The sequence below is a fragment of the Amblyomma maculatum genome, chromosome 8 (assembly GCF_055883805.1).
Source record: "Amblyomma maculatum isolate TAMU_Amacu chromosome 8, ASM5588380v1, whole genome shotgun sequence".
Lineage (NCBI taxonomy): Eukaryota > Metazoa > Arthropoda > Arachnida > Ixodida > Ixodidae > Amblyomma > Amblyomma maculatum.
The window spans coordinates 80,410,525-80,424,256 of record NC_139351.1 but is presented as its reverse complement, the minus strand read 5'-3'; the positions used below and the strand labels follow the sequence as shown (position 1 = coordinate 80,424,256).

Here is a 13,732-nt window from a genome sequence, read left to right as displayed (position 1 = left end):
TTAGTGAGCTGTCGCGATGGCAGAAATGGCGCCGACTGAACGACGAGGTTTCCGACCTCATTGCTAGAGAGGGTTGTAGCGGCGCTAATGTGCCCACGAATTTTGATGGGGAAAGTTCTCATGAAATTAATCCTGAGGAGGCGACCATCTCATCTGAAGAGGAAACTCATGACACGCACCGCGATGTAAGTCATTTGCGTGACGCGCGGGAAGGCAAGCATGCCGCCGCCTGCGGCATGGCCATTGCCGGGAGCGCTGACAGCGTGCAAAACGCTTCGGTAGACGACAGTGCGCAGGGTGGTAATGACCGCGATATATCTGGAACAGAGCGCGCTCCTGCTCTTTCAGACATTGAGTGGTCTGAGCAGTCTAATGAGCTAATTGATGCTCTCGGAAGCGACGCGAACATCTCGGATGAAGCCGAGCTTCAGTATGAGAGTGCACGTGGTAATGAGAGCTCCTCTGGAGAGCATGCAGACTATCATGATGATGGCGACTCAGAACATGATGATGCCGACCCAGAACGCACCATGAGAGATTTCTTGAGACAGTGGGGTAGCACTCATAATGTAACACACACCGCGCTTTCTTTGTTATTGAAGAAAATGAGGCGACATTCATGCTATTCCGGTTTACCAAGTGATGCACGGACATTATTGTCTACACCTCGTAGAGTGAGTGTCAGAAGTGTGCCGCCAGGTTCATACTGTCATTTTGGCATTGTTGAATGTCTGCATGCTGTGTTGTCACATGCAGACATGTCAGCAGTGCCATCTGAAATTGGCATTTTGTTTTACGTTGATGGGCTGCCGCTGACAAAGAGCTCACACAGCCAGTTTTGGCCAATCCTTGGAAGAACACATGATATACCTGGCAGCAGCGTTTTTCTGATTGGCTGTTACCATGGTAGCTCAAAGCCAGATTCAGTTGAGGAGTACCTGTTAGATTTCATTGATGAACTAAAAACTCTGCTGTCAGATGGGCTGCCCTTCGCTGAGAAGTTGTTCAGCGTGCATGTGAAAGGGTTTATTTGTGATGCTCCAGCAAAAGCTTTCTTGTTGGGCGTCAAATCTCACACAGGCTATTTTGGCTGTTGCAAATGTATACAAGAGGGCAAGTTTGTGGGTGGCTCAGTAGTATTCCCAGAAACAAATGCACTTCTGCGAACTGATGACAGCTTTTTGCAAAAGACTCAGGAAGAGCACCACGTCAGTGACACTCCCCTTAGATCGTTACCCATAGGACTCGTGTCCCAGTTTCCATTAGATTACATGCATTTAGTCTGTATCGGGGTCACCAAAAAGTTATTGGTTCTCTGGATGAAGGGCAGCAAATCGTACCGCCTGCCATCTGCAAGTCTAAGTGAAATTTCTCGACGCTTAGTTGACCTTAAGCAGTTCTGCTGCACAGAGTTTGCACGTTTGCCACGGCCATTGAAAGACCTAGCATTTTGGAAGGCAACTGAGCTTCGTTCTTTTCTCCTATACCTGGGTCCTACTGTACTGAAAGGTATCTTGGATCAACAGAGATACGAGCATTTCCTTGTTTTGCACGTTGCTATCAGAATTCTTGCAAGCCCGAGCATGTGCAGGACTTACAATGATTATGCCAAGGAACTCCTAACTTTTTTTGTACGTACCTTCAAAACATTATACGGTCTTGACAAGGTTTCATACAATGTGCATAATCTTGTGCATCTAGCAGATGATGTTATAAACCATGGGGCGCTTGATAACTTTAGTGCATTTGCAGCTGAAAGTTTTATGTTTCAGCTGAAACGTCTTGTCAGGAGCTCAACCCGTCCCCTCGAGCAGTTATACAACAGAATTAGTGAGCTCAGTGCCAGCGGTGAGTTGTATGCCATGCAGAAAACATTGGGGCAACCAGTTGAATATAGGCAAATGCACACTGGAGAACAGCTTCTGCCAGACTTCTGCAATGGGCCACAGTTTCAAGCTGCTCTTTTTCCAGAGTTCATCATAAAGTCCACTGTTGGGGATAACTGCTGCCTCCTCTATGACTCCAGCATTGTGTTAGTAGCAGATTTTTGCTACGATAAATCTGGATCTAAAGTGCTCATTGGAAGACAGTTCACATCATTACGTGACTTTTACAATGTACCATGCAGGTCCAGTGACTTGAATATTTTTGTTGTATCTAAACTATCACCTTACAAAGTGTGGCACTTGTCTACTATCCAGTGCAAGTGTGTATTGCTGCCACATTTGAGGTCGAGCAGTGAATATTTGGTCTTACCACTTCTACATTCTGTTTAATTTTGTTTCACATTCCTGTTCTGTTCAGTGTGAGTTTTGATATTTTTGGTCTTACCACTTCTACATTCTTCTTAATTTTGTTTCAGATTCTCGTTCTATGCAGTGTGAGTTCTTATATTTTTATTTTTGAAGCTTTTCCTCAAGCACAGGATGTTTGCTGTTGTAAGATTTTGCAAAGACAGCAGCGTGGAGGTTGTCCCATCAAACTGGCTCGAAAATGGCCAGTGCTTTTGGCCACGACATTTGAAACCGTCAAGAACAGTGAAAGCTGTCAAACACAGGGAAGTGCCGGATTCAACATACACGAAGTATGACATTGTCGTCTTGAGCATGGAAGGTAGGGAACCTCAGCATTTTCTGCTCCTCCTTTCCACTCTTGTGGCTGGCTTGTTTTTTCGTAATTGCACATATTTCCATACTCTTTTATGGTCTTCTATATAACAACTGGTAGTATGTACTCAACATCTGAGAGTATGAGGTTAGTTTGCTTAGGATAGTGACCTGTGAAAATGTATACTTAAGTGAATTATGTATCTAAAGAAGGCACTGAAGTAACGAAAAATGTACAGTGGTAAGTGCTGAGGCACTGCAAGTATGACAAGAAATGCAAGCACTGCAAGGAGTGCCTAGTGCACTCACCTGTCTGCATCGTGCCTGGACCTTTTATACATTTTGCATCACTGCTTTATCATACTATAACAGATGCAATAAGTGTCTTTTGTTATCAGTATGCTACCAAACTGCTGGTCTGAAAGAATAGCTGCTTTAGTTTTTTAATAGTGCGTGGTAAATCTGTTTTTACTTTCTTAGACACCTATGACAAAGCCAGAATGAAGTTGAAAAAGGCTGAGGATACTGATGACATAGCAACATCAACAGATCAAGGTAAATATGTGTAATCTTACCTATTGTGACTTTTGCAACATAATTTTAGCAGTCCTTATTTCTGTCGGGTACAAAAACTGAATCCAAAATGTGAAACAAGCTAAAATTGAAGATTTTTTTTTATTTCTCTTTGTTCAATTAAGGTGTTTGCATACTCTAAAAACAGTATTTTTGCTTTTAGTGACATTTCTTCATGGCTCTAAGCTTGGTTCTAAGAGGTTACAAATTTCTAAATGGCTGTGCTACATTATAATCACTAATATTGAGACTAGCAAATTGTAAATAATTTTAATCACTGAGCCATACACATGTAGCAGCACGCACCTTTTTAATTTTAACATTTCATGGCTGAACAGGTGGTAAAGTGGTATACACAGACAAACAAAAACTTCAGTTGCGAGTTAGCGCCTGTCCGTGTCGTTCTGTTGTTGTCCGCATGTCCTTTTCACACGTTTTCAGTCGTGCATATGAACCAACTTGGCCAACTTTGTGCTCATAGTAAAATGTTTTTGTACATGTCAACTGCTTACAATGCCTTTGTTTGTTTTGTAGAGAAAGGTCGTGGGAAACGAAAGAGGCACATAGTGAACTGGTCCTCCGATGATTCCGATATAGATACTGATCCAGGGCTGAGAAATTTGCCTCTACCTCCCTTCAGCCATCGAGGGTAAGAAAATTTTGCTTTTTTTTAGAGCAGGACCTGAGGCAGAGTTTTAGATATATAATACCCTGGTTTTATACAGTGCACACGTACAAACATGTTCCCACAGAGGATAAAGTTGTCTCCCATATGCATAGTAAATAAAAGGATTTTGTGTGACTATCTTATCTTTTTTTATGTGACAGGTAATTAAGGCAGTTATTAATGTTGCAAAAGTTGAAGATATTGCACTCTAGATTAGCCAGTTTGATCTAAACTGAAACTCTACCAATATGAGAAAAACTTAATAATTCTGAAAAAAAAAAAAATTGGACATGTGTAATGAAGTCCTTATTCGTTTTATTTCTAACATCTTATTCAGGGTTTGCAGTGCACCTGTCTCCCAGGAAACTGGTTTTCCTGGCATTCCGTCCTGCTCTATTAATGGTAAGCGCATTTATGACTGTTTGGTTCCAGAAGCTAGGATTTCTACTAGGATTGGCTGATTGTATATTTACTTAAGCTTCTTAAACATGTTGTTACTGCACATGGCTACCATAAAAATTAATGCAAATTGTGTTTTAGGGTTGGAAAAGAAAGGAAACTTGGTGCAGTAATTGTGTAGCCTCTCACTAATAGCTGCATTGACGAGCTTTGCATTTGAAATCTATATGCTGTTAATCTATGTTCTCATGAATTAGGTATTGTGTTTGCACTGAAGTCACTTATACCATACCTGCAGGCTTAGCCGTTCTGTTCCAAATAGAAAAGTCTTTTGGGTAACAGCTAGTTATGTATAATTCTATGCAGTGCCTGAGCACCAATGTACAGTAAATCACCAGGAGGCATCTTCAGCTCCCATCGGTAACTAAAACTTTATTGCACTTGAGACATCAGAACATTGCATATCTTTCACACCTTTTTCATTGTTTTAAAAACATACTAACGATTCCTTCAATCCTTTTCTAGAAAGAGCCAATGGAAAACGTCGGACACAAACTATGTCCTTGTCTTCTGATGAGTACAATGGGGATGATGACGAAGAGATAAGAAGCTTTCCTCTAACCCCATTCAGTCGGCGAACGTAAGGGAAATTTTTCTTTTTTCAGAGGAAAAACAAAAACCAGAAACATGTTTTAAAGTATATAATACCCTCACTTTACACAATGTATACATGTACAGCATGGTCCCATAAATGCTGAATGTCCCCGGTAAGCAACTTTAATATAGCAAGAGGATTTTGCTTAAATTTGTGTCTAATTTAACAGGTAAGGTTGTTATTGATATGTTTCAAAGGTCATTGCATTATTTATCTTAATGCTACTTTCATCTAAACAGAAATACAACCGCATTGAAAAGAATGAAATGGCTGTGAAAGCATTCAGCATCTGTAACAAGACTATAATGCATTTAATGTGTCTCATACGGTGATTGCAGTGCAGCCACTTCCCAGGACAAAGGGCTTTCTGACATTTCATCCTTCACTTTCAATGGTAAGTGCATCTACAACCATTTAGATTCATAAACTATGATTTTTGTTGGGAATGGCTGCTTGTGTGCTTCACCCGCTGCAGTGACATAGCAATTAGGGTGCTTGACTATTGTACCGAAGGATGCTGGATTGTATCCCGTCCATGGCAGCTGCTTTTCTATGAAGTCGAAAAGCAGAGTGCCTGTGTTCTTTGCAGTGTTTGTGCATGTTAAAGAACCACCCCAGGAGGTGTAAATTTTTGAAGCACCTCACTATGCTGTCTCATAGCCTGAGTCACTTGGGACATTAAACCTCAAAAACCAACTGAACCAACCATGATAGTATGTTCGTTCAAGCTCCGCAAATATCTTGCTATTGTGAGCCACAGTAGTTGATGCTTCAGAGTGGCAACAAATTCTAGAAATGTACTTGGTGCAGTTATCGTGTAGTCTCTCGCTAATTAATAATGTAGCTGCATTGGAAAGCTCAGCATTTTGTACCTATAATCTGTGTTCAGAGGAATTAGGAACTGTGTCTACACTTGAATCACCTTGCAGAGTGCTATATTCCTACAGGCTTCGCAGTTCTGCACCAGATAGAAAAGTGATAGTTACAATGATATACATATCTTTGTTAACAGCAAGTTGTATATAATTGAATGTAGTGCCTGAGCGTCATTTCCCTGCGAATTATCAGCACACATATGCAGCGACCATTTGTAACTAAAATTTCTTTGTATTAATGCCATCAAAACATTGCACATTATTTCATTCTTTTAAAAATGTACTATGACTCTTGCATTGCAGCCTGATTCTGTGAGCTGAAAGTGTAGTGTTTTATATCACTGTTAACAGTGTTTTATCTAAAATGGGTCACACTTAGAGAATAAACTGGTAAGGTTAATACACTTGAATTATGCTAGTTGAGCTCTAGTACATTTAATCTTTCTGTTGGGGTGCCACAACAAATATTGCTACACTATAGACTGCCTTAAAGATGAAATTGATGGGAACATGAAATTGGTCGTACCAGTTAATCAAAAAGCCCTCTAAAAATGGTATGCAAGCAGGCTAGGTCTGTCTATACATGAGTGTATGTCTTAATTGATAAGAATGGAAACTGAATAACATAACTTTTTGTAGGAGAGCTGCAAACAGAGCCTTTATTGCATTTAGAGCATTCTCCGGTCTAATGTTTGAAAAGTGTCTGCAAAATTTAAAAATGCTATGAATTTCAGTGTGTTTGTATGTTTGCAGTTTGGTATTTTTCTGCCATGCTTTGATGTGTGCTAGATTGAAGTATCCATACATAAATAAATATTGCATTATGCATGGAGTGAGCTGAAGAGAAACAGCTCACTATACACTGTTTGAAAATGGTGCTGGCAGTTTTTTCCTTGTCTTTTTTCCTTTTGTTTGTTGTATCCCACACCTGCTCTATTTTTTCTGGTTGTTCACTTTCCATGCTGCTTTAAGCGTGTTGAAGGTGTCTATCAAGGTAGCCATGAGTGTATTTTATCTTCCTTCTCCTATGGCATACCTCTTACTAGTGGTCCATTTGTAGAAATGTGTAAGTTTACTTCTCTGCAAGGCTTGCTTTTCAACCAGTCTCGTTCTCAGACAGCACTTTCACATTATTTGAAGTAACAGAGGCAAATTCTTCTATCTAAGTAAACTCTGGCATGTCTCCAGTTGACTTCAAGATGACTCGGGAAGAGGTATAGAAAAGGTACAGTGGTTGAATACCACCCTTTTACATGTAAAAAAAGAGGATGAAGGGGATGGAGATTGCCCAACGTTTGCTTCTTGAGCATGACTGGTTGTGGCCCATTCTTCACATTCCCTGTAACATTTTTGCGAACTGCCAACATGACCATCCCATAAAGAGGCGTCTGCCTCTTTTGGTTTCGACGAAGACTTCGAAAGTGGCATTTGGGAATGAGACATTTTGGTTGGAAAACAAGCCTTGCAGAGAAGCTGACATACATATTTCTGCAAATGGTCCATTCTATGATCAGACACACTTTTGCACCTTTCCTTATACCCTGAAAATGCACGGCAATATCTGGCCATCTATGCTGGGATAGCCCACTGCAACTCTCGTCATTTGAAAATGGGTCTCTGGAGTGCTGTGGCAATGTGCAGCATGTTATGGGCTTCCAATGCCAAGATGTTTTTGTCAAATGTCCTGTCATGAAACATATCTACATTTCAAAATTCCTGCATAACTGCCTTTGGGCTCAATAAGAAAATATAGTAAAATATTTTCCTTTCTTGGATTACTTTTGGGGAATCACATTGAGGAAGCTGTGATTAAAATATTTTTATAAGCTGTATATTTTTAATAGCAAATTGTTGCTTAGTGCTGTCTAAAAAGATGGGAAGTATTCAGAAATATGAGCAGTTTTCCTTCACTCCATGTCTAAAGGAATCTCCTTTTACCACCTTTGCACTGCACTATGATACCAAGGATTTTTGTCATTCTGTTTATTGGTGGCTTCTCAAGGGAAAATTTAAAGATGTATAGCACAGTATATTACATTAAAAATAGAGTTTTCTTTCACTGCATTAACCCCCGACGGTGAGCAATGGTTGATGGTACAAAAGGGCACATTCAGGAACATGCAGAATTGTAAAGTACTAATTTATTTATTTGCTACTGTGCAATACAGCTAAAGTACCTTTAATTAGCAGGCTTGCACTCTATTTATGCTTTCAGACAACTGTGTTCTCCTGCTGCGAGAAATCTGCTTCATCAAAAAACAGCTTGCAACAGTGATCAAGATTCTTTCGAAAAAAGGAAATTCCGAAGACATTACTGAGGAATGTGTGTCGCTGCCATTGAGAAGTGACGAAGACCTCAATGAGGTAGAAAGGAAGCTACAAGAAAGCAAACAGTTCTGTGCACAAATGGTAAGGTTACTTGAAAGTTCGTAAATTATATTCTTATCTTTGCACAATTAAGCAAATATGAGCAACCTGCTGAACCATACTTTACAATTAATGCCGAGCCTGGTTGTGTATTTTGGTTGTGGCACTGACATAGCCAGAGTTTTAGCGTGTAAATAACTTATGTTCAGTTTAATATCCAGGACAGTGCTTACATTGGGCTGATGCCACTTCAAAAAAAGAAATTTGTAGTCATGAAGATAAAACTATCATTTTGTAACTTTATTTTGCAATATGCACTCGTTGCAGCTCATGCAGCACCGGTCGAATTTTTTTCCCAGCTTTGTGCTAGAATTATGTAAGAAACTTGAAATACCTGACATAATCATGTATGCAGACGACACTAATGTATTCTTTACAGCCCGTTCCTCTACTGCTCTAGAAGATATCGTCAATTCTTACTTTGAAAATCTGTATATCTGGCTACAGGCTAATAAACTTGCCTAAATCTTTCTAAAACAAATTATATTATATTCCGACGAATAAATACTGTCGATCATTATCTCTTAAATGTAAGGTATGAACAAACACAACTTAAACAAGTCAATAACCATAAACTCCTTTGTGCTTGGTTTAATGAAAATCTTTCATGGAACACCCATGTTTCCAAACTGGTTGATGACATCAGCAAAGTAGCCGGTTGCCTGTACAAGATGGCTAGTTCAGTACCGGTTTGTGTTCAATATACCATGCGTTGCTTTATTCGCGGCTCACATATTGCATCCTCATTTGGGGTATGACAACCCACAGAAATCTTGAGAAATTAATGGTCGTTCAAAAGAGGGTTCTAAAAGCGATCGAATGGTATTATGGTAGGCCACAACATTTGCCTACTGCACCGTTATTCCTCAAGCATGATATGCTAAAAGCCAATCAGATTTATTATTTCCACTTGTTACGACACATCCATCGGTACAGGCTACATGCATCAATACCAGATCGTAGCCCAGCGAGATACGAACTTCGAACCCACAAGAAACTTACCTCTAAAATTGTAAGAAACTACGGCAAACAAACACTAACCTACCAAGTTCCCACTGTTCTTAACAGGCCCAATCTTAATGTTGACTTCACCATTAGCAGCATCACATTCAAACGTGACATTAAAGCATACCTAATTGCAAACAATATTGAACTTTCTCCAATCACATTTCAAGATTTCTGTATGTTGATCTTAACACTTTGGTTAAATTTTCTTGTTTGGGGCAAATGAATCAATCGCCTATGTTAGCAGCTTATGACTGGATGGCCAATTATGATTCTATTGTATATCTCTGTAACGTGGTTTATTTTGTTTTTGTTGTGTACTTTTTTTGCTGCTGTGGTTTTGTGTGTGTAACAGTCTTTTTGTGGCATATGCATTTATTATTTGTGTTAAGTTGTATATGCCTAGATTGATAATGTATTATTTCACTGGTCTGTTAAACTTTGCTTGGGTGTCGAGGCCTCGTCAGGTTTTTCCACCTTTTGCCTCGGCTGCCTCTTTCTGTACAAACAAAACAAAGAAAAAAATATACCTGGTTTCATTGAAGTATGAAACTTGTAGACATGTTGCGCACTATCTTGCTTTATTTTCAGTGCTAAAAAGCAGCTCTGTTGCTAGGCAAGTATCACAGTTTGTTTGAAAATTTTACTACAGGCTCGACAGCTGGCTGCCATTGGGGGGAGCACACCCCAATCTGCGACCGCCCGCATCCTGGCAAAAATGGTGCACGATTCTCTTGGCCAAAAATTCAGCCTTTATGGCAAAAAGGGCAAGCGTCCCTTCGTCGACCTGCAGATCTTTGGTGTGTTGCAAAGTGAGTTTCAATTCTTTGTAAGAGTGAATTAGAATCACAGTTAGTTGACAGAAATATCACAGACCTGAGATGTAAGGACTTAAATGGCTAATAACAGCTGTTAGCAGTGAATATAATCATGCATAGTGAAAGTCACAATTTTGCTCAATCACCAAAGATGACGGAACACAAAGTTATAGTTTCCAGTTGTAAAGATTGAACAAATTTGTTATTTTGCACTTGCACTATAGGTATACAATACATTGTTTCTCTGCCAAGCACATGAAATGCTGTCACATGATCAGGCACCTCAGCAGGAAATGGCTGAAAACATGTTTTAACAGAATCAGGCTCTAATCATTTTGTGTCGGTTTTCATGTCTTTATTGCAATTAACAGAGGCTGTCCGACTGATAAATGGGCTCTCGGGTGCGACCTTGGAGCAAATTCAGCAGGCTACAAAAGGCTGGTTGAAAAACTGTCCAGCACGGATGCAGAACGCCACTAAAAGGTACATACTCAAGTAGAAGGCAATGTTTTCTTTTGTTATTTCTAATCTTTTACCATTATGCTACACAAGGGAAACCATAATTTTTAAAATAGAAGTAAATGAAATACACACAGGGAGATACCTATAGCCACTTGGTGTAATTACTGCCTGCCTTCTGTGATACGAATATGCGTGTGCGTGCGTGTGCGTGTGTGTGTGTCTAGTGCATAGGGAGGAAAACCTGTGGTTGCTTAGAGTAACAAATTGGATTCAAAGGGAAGGAAACCTAGCAGGGAGCGCCAGAAAGTTCGGTGGACAGATAAGGTTAAGTTTGCAGGGGTCACGTGGGTGCAGCTAGCACTGGACCAGGTTAATTGGAGGATTATGGGAGAGGCCTTCACCCTGCAGTAGATATAGCCTGGCTGGCTATGATATATCTTGGATATTTCATGTAACTTGAATCAAGGGTTTAAACAAAGTGAACTTTCCAGCTTACTGAGACCAACAACACATTCTTTGTCATCATGTATAGTGCTCCAGAGTATCTTTATATTCCACTCAATTAGCTAATTAACTAAGATTAAATATGCAAAATCTTTATTATTCACTTTAGTGTACAGTGCACTTCATTAAGTTGTAGACGGGGTTAAATCACAAACTACCAAGTTTTTCTATTAACCTGTATTCATCGGAATCATTTTTTCCAGCATTTAAAAAAAACCTATGAAATGCGGAAAAATGCTATGTGTCTGCAATCTTGCACTGTCGTATTGCACTGCCAAACGTGTTTTGAAATAACAAAGTATGCATGCTCACAATCTCGAAATGAGCAGGTGATGAATACCCCCTATCGGCATAGTCTCAAAACTGCATCAGCACATTCTTCCGGAGAACAGAAAGCACGAGCTGCGATAAGCGACAGGCAGGCCACCCGCAGCAATCTGGAACGGAGATTTTATCAAGCTAGCACACTGATGAAACAAAAAAGGAAGAAGCGCTCAAGTCGCCTAATGCAAGGTAGCAAGCCTCATTTCTTTGTGTCATAGTGCAGACCGTAAAATGAGCGACGGCCACATACTTGGGCACGGTTACTGCATACATTTGTTCGTCCAAACGTTGTTGAGAGCACTGCAATGTTATATCACGCAGGCACAATCACATGGTATTTTTTTATATATTGCGGGATATATTACCAAATGCAGGAAAAAATGGCCACGTCATGGTACATTTGTAGAAAAAAAAAAGTTTGTTTCCGAACCCGTTCCAGAAATAGATGAAACTCAGTTTGACCCCATAGTGAATAATGAATATTTTATAAAATTTATCCTATCTAGTTAACTAATTGAGCACAAGGTAAAATTACTCTGAATGCTACATGACGGAAAATGATATGCCGTTTGTTTAATCAAGGTTTGATGCACATTATTTTCTTTGAATCAAGTTATGTGAAACACCCGGTATATATAATGTGAATGAGGGGACTTGTGATGACATACACACAAGTAGTGCGTTGTTTCCTTTTGCATGAGATAAGTAGATAATTTAAAACGGGAAAGTAGTTCTCAAACATTTCAGTATTTTGCTGAGACTCGGCAGGGATATACTTAGCTAGAGAGCGAACAGTCCAACTTCCGAGTAGAAAAGCAAAATAAGTAAATCTTAAGCGACTTGCCTTTTTTACCTAGCTACTGATTGTAGCATTTTAGCTTCACTCCTATTTCAGTTTAAAATATAAATGCATGCTTCAACCTGGTGATTTAATCCTTGACATTGTCCTTCCTCCCAGAAAGCTTGTGCATATCTGTGTTCGCTGAGGGCTTGTGTATCTAATAGGTATTAGAAAATGCCTTTCCAATGACATTTTTATGGCTTCTGGGCACTGTAAAAAATTTTCGACTGATTGCAAATATGAGTTCTTTTTTTTTTCAGAATTGAGAAGACTTCTGTACAGGGAGAGGAAAGGCCACAAGAGCGCCCGTGAATTTTCACCTTTCTATGTTCGTTTCTGTTGCCGGGCTCGGATAAGTACCCTCGGACAGCCAGTTTCTAGTCATTGAATTGTTTCAAGTTCCTTGCATTCTTAGTTTTGTGTATCCTCTGAGTTGTGTTCAGTATGTTTTTTTTTGTGTGTGTTCTGAGCTTGTATGTGCTCAGGATACTCCCTTTTTTTTATTGTGTATTTCAATTTTCTGCATTGTTTTATCTATGTGCTATATATTTTGATTCACAGATGGATGATTTGTTTTATTTTGCACTAAGATCGTGCACATAATTGATTTTTTTCTATGTGCTATATATTGCTATTCATAGAATTTATTTTTTTACTTTGCACGAATGTTGTGCAGATATTTATCTATGCTTTATTTATTATGTGATCTGTTCTCTATCTATCTGGGACATTATAGTAATCAGATTGGATACTTCGTTTAATTTTGCACGAGCATTGTGCAAATTATTTATTTTTATCTGTGCTGTAGTATCATATTTACATATAGATTTTTGTTATTTTGCACGAACGTTGTGCAGATATTTATTCATTCTGTGCATTACTTCTTACGTGTTCCGTTCTTTTGTCTGTCTGGGATATTATTGTAATCAAAGTTGGAGCCTTTGCTTTATTCTGCACGACCATTGTGCAATTTCTTTTTGCATCTCTAATTCACCTGGTGTTTTATCCCTGTGCATACCCATGTTCATTTATTCATAATCATTTTGTGTTCCTTATCTAAGCATATAGTTTATTTTTCATCCTTGTTTTTATCTTGGGTAGAACAGCATTATTTATTTTCCACTGTTGGTGGTTGCTGGTTTTTCTATCCTTTATTTTCATTGCATTTCTGCAATTTTTAGTCATAAGTAAGACATTGTAACTTTGGAGTTTATATTTTTGAGAAAATTAAATATACATTGTTTTTGCATTTTGTTTAGCATCATGTGTAGTTGGCGAATCGCCTATAATTGGCTGTTCACTGTGCAGTGTGGCATACTTTGATACAGTCTGCATCAGCTAACAGTTTTGATCCCTGCAAGAGTTAATGGCCGACAGTAGTGCATCATTACCATTTATTTCTGGTAATGTTGTTTTCTTGAGTACAGCAGGCGTTTTCGTGCTTCATGCTTCGTATAATTTTAAACTTGGGCCGAACTGCATTATTCTTTCGTAATTTGCATACGATTGCTGGAGGCTTTCTTTGCTTTTAATATATTTTGCATTTTAAGTCATGCAAACCAAGCATTTCAACTTA

General features: G+C 39.1%; 3 protein-coding genes across 3 annotated transcripts; all 3 read left to right on the top strand.

Annotated features, from left to right (window-relative positions):
• Window positions 1-693: 693 nt before the first annotated feature.
• On the top strand, window positions 694-2,299 carry LOC146181582 (uncharacterized). The gene has a single exon (XM_084575519.1). The coding sequence runs from the start codon at window positions 759-761 to the stop codon at window positions 2,274-2,276; it is 1,518 nt and encodes a 505-aa protein (XP_084431645.1). The 5' UTR covers window positions 694-758; the 3' UTR covers window positions 2,277-2,299.
• A 1,578-nt stretch (window positions 2,300-3,877) lies between these two features.
• Window positions 3,878-5,326, top strand: LOC146181581 (uncharacterized). Its single transcript, XM_084575806.1, has 4 exons — window positions 3,878-4,248; window positions 4,612-4,665; window positions 4,771-4,885; window positions 5,239-5,326. Exons 1-4 carry the CDS (start codon window positions 4,137-4,139, stop codon window positions 5,324-5,326), a joined length of 369 nt encoding a protein of 122 aa, XP_084431932.1. The 5' UTR covers window positions 3,878-4,136.
• Window positions 5,327-6,837: 1,511 nt separating this feature from the next.
• LOC146181580 (uncharacterized) lies at window positions 6,838-10,524 on the top strand. Its single transcript, XM_084575805.1, has 4 exons — window positions 6,838-6,841; window positions 7,991-8,184; window positions 9,860-10,019; window positions 10,397-10,524. Exons 1-4 carry the CDS (start codon window positions 6,838-6,840, stop codon window positions 10,522-10,524), a joined length of 486 nt encoding a protein of 161 aa, XP_084431931.1.
• The last annotated feature ends 3,208 nt before the right edge of the window (window positions 10,525-13,732 follow it).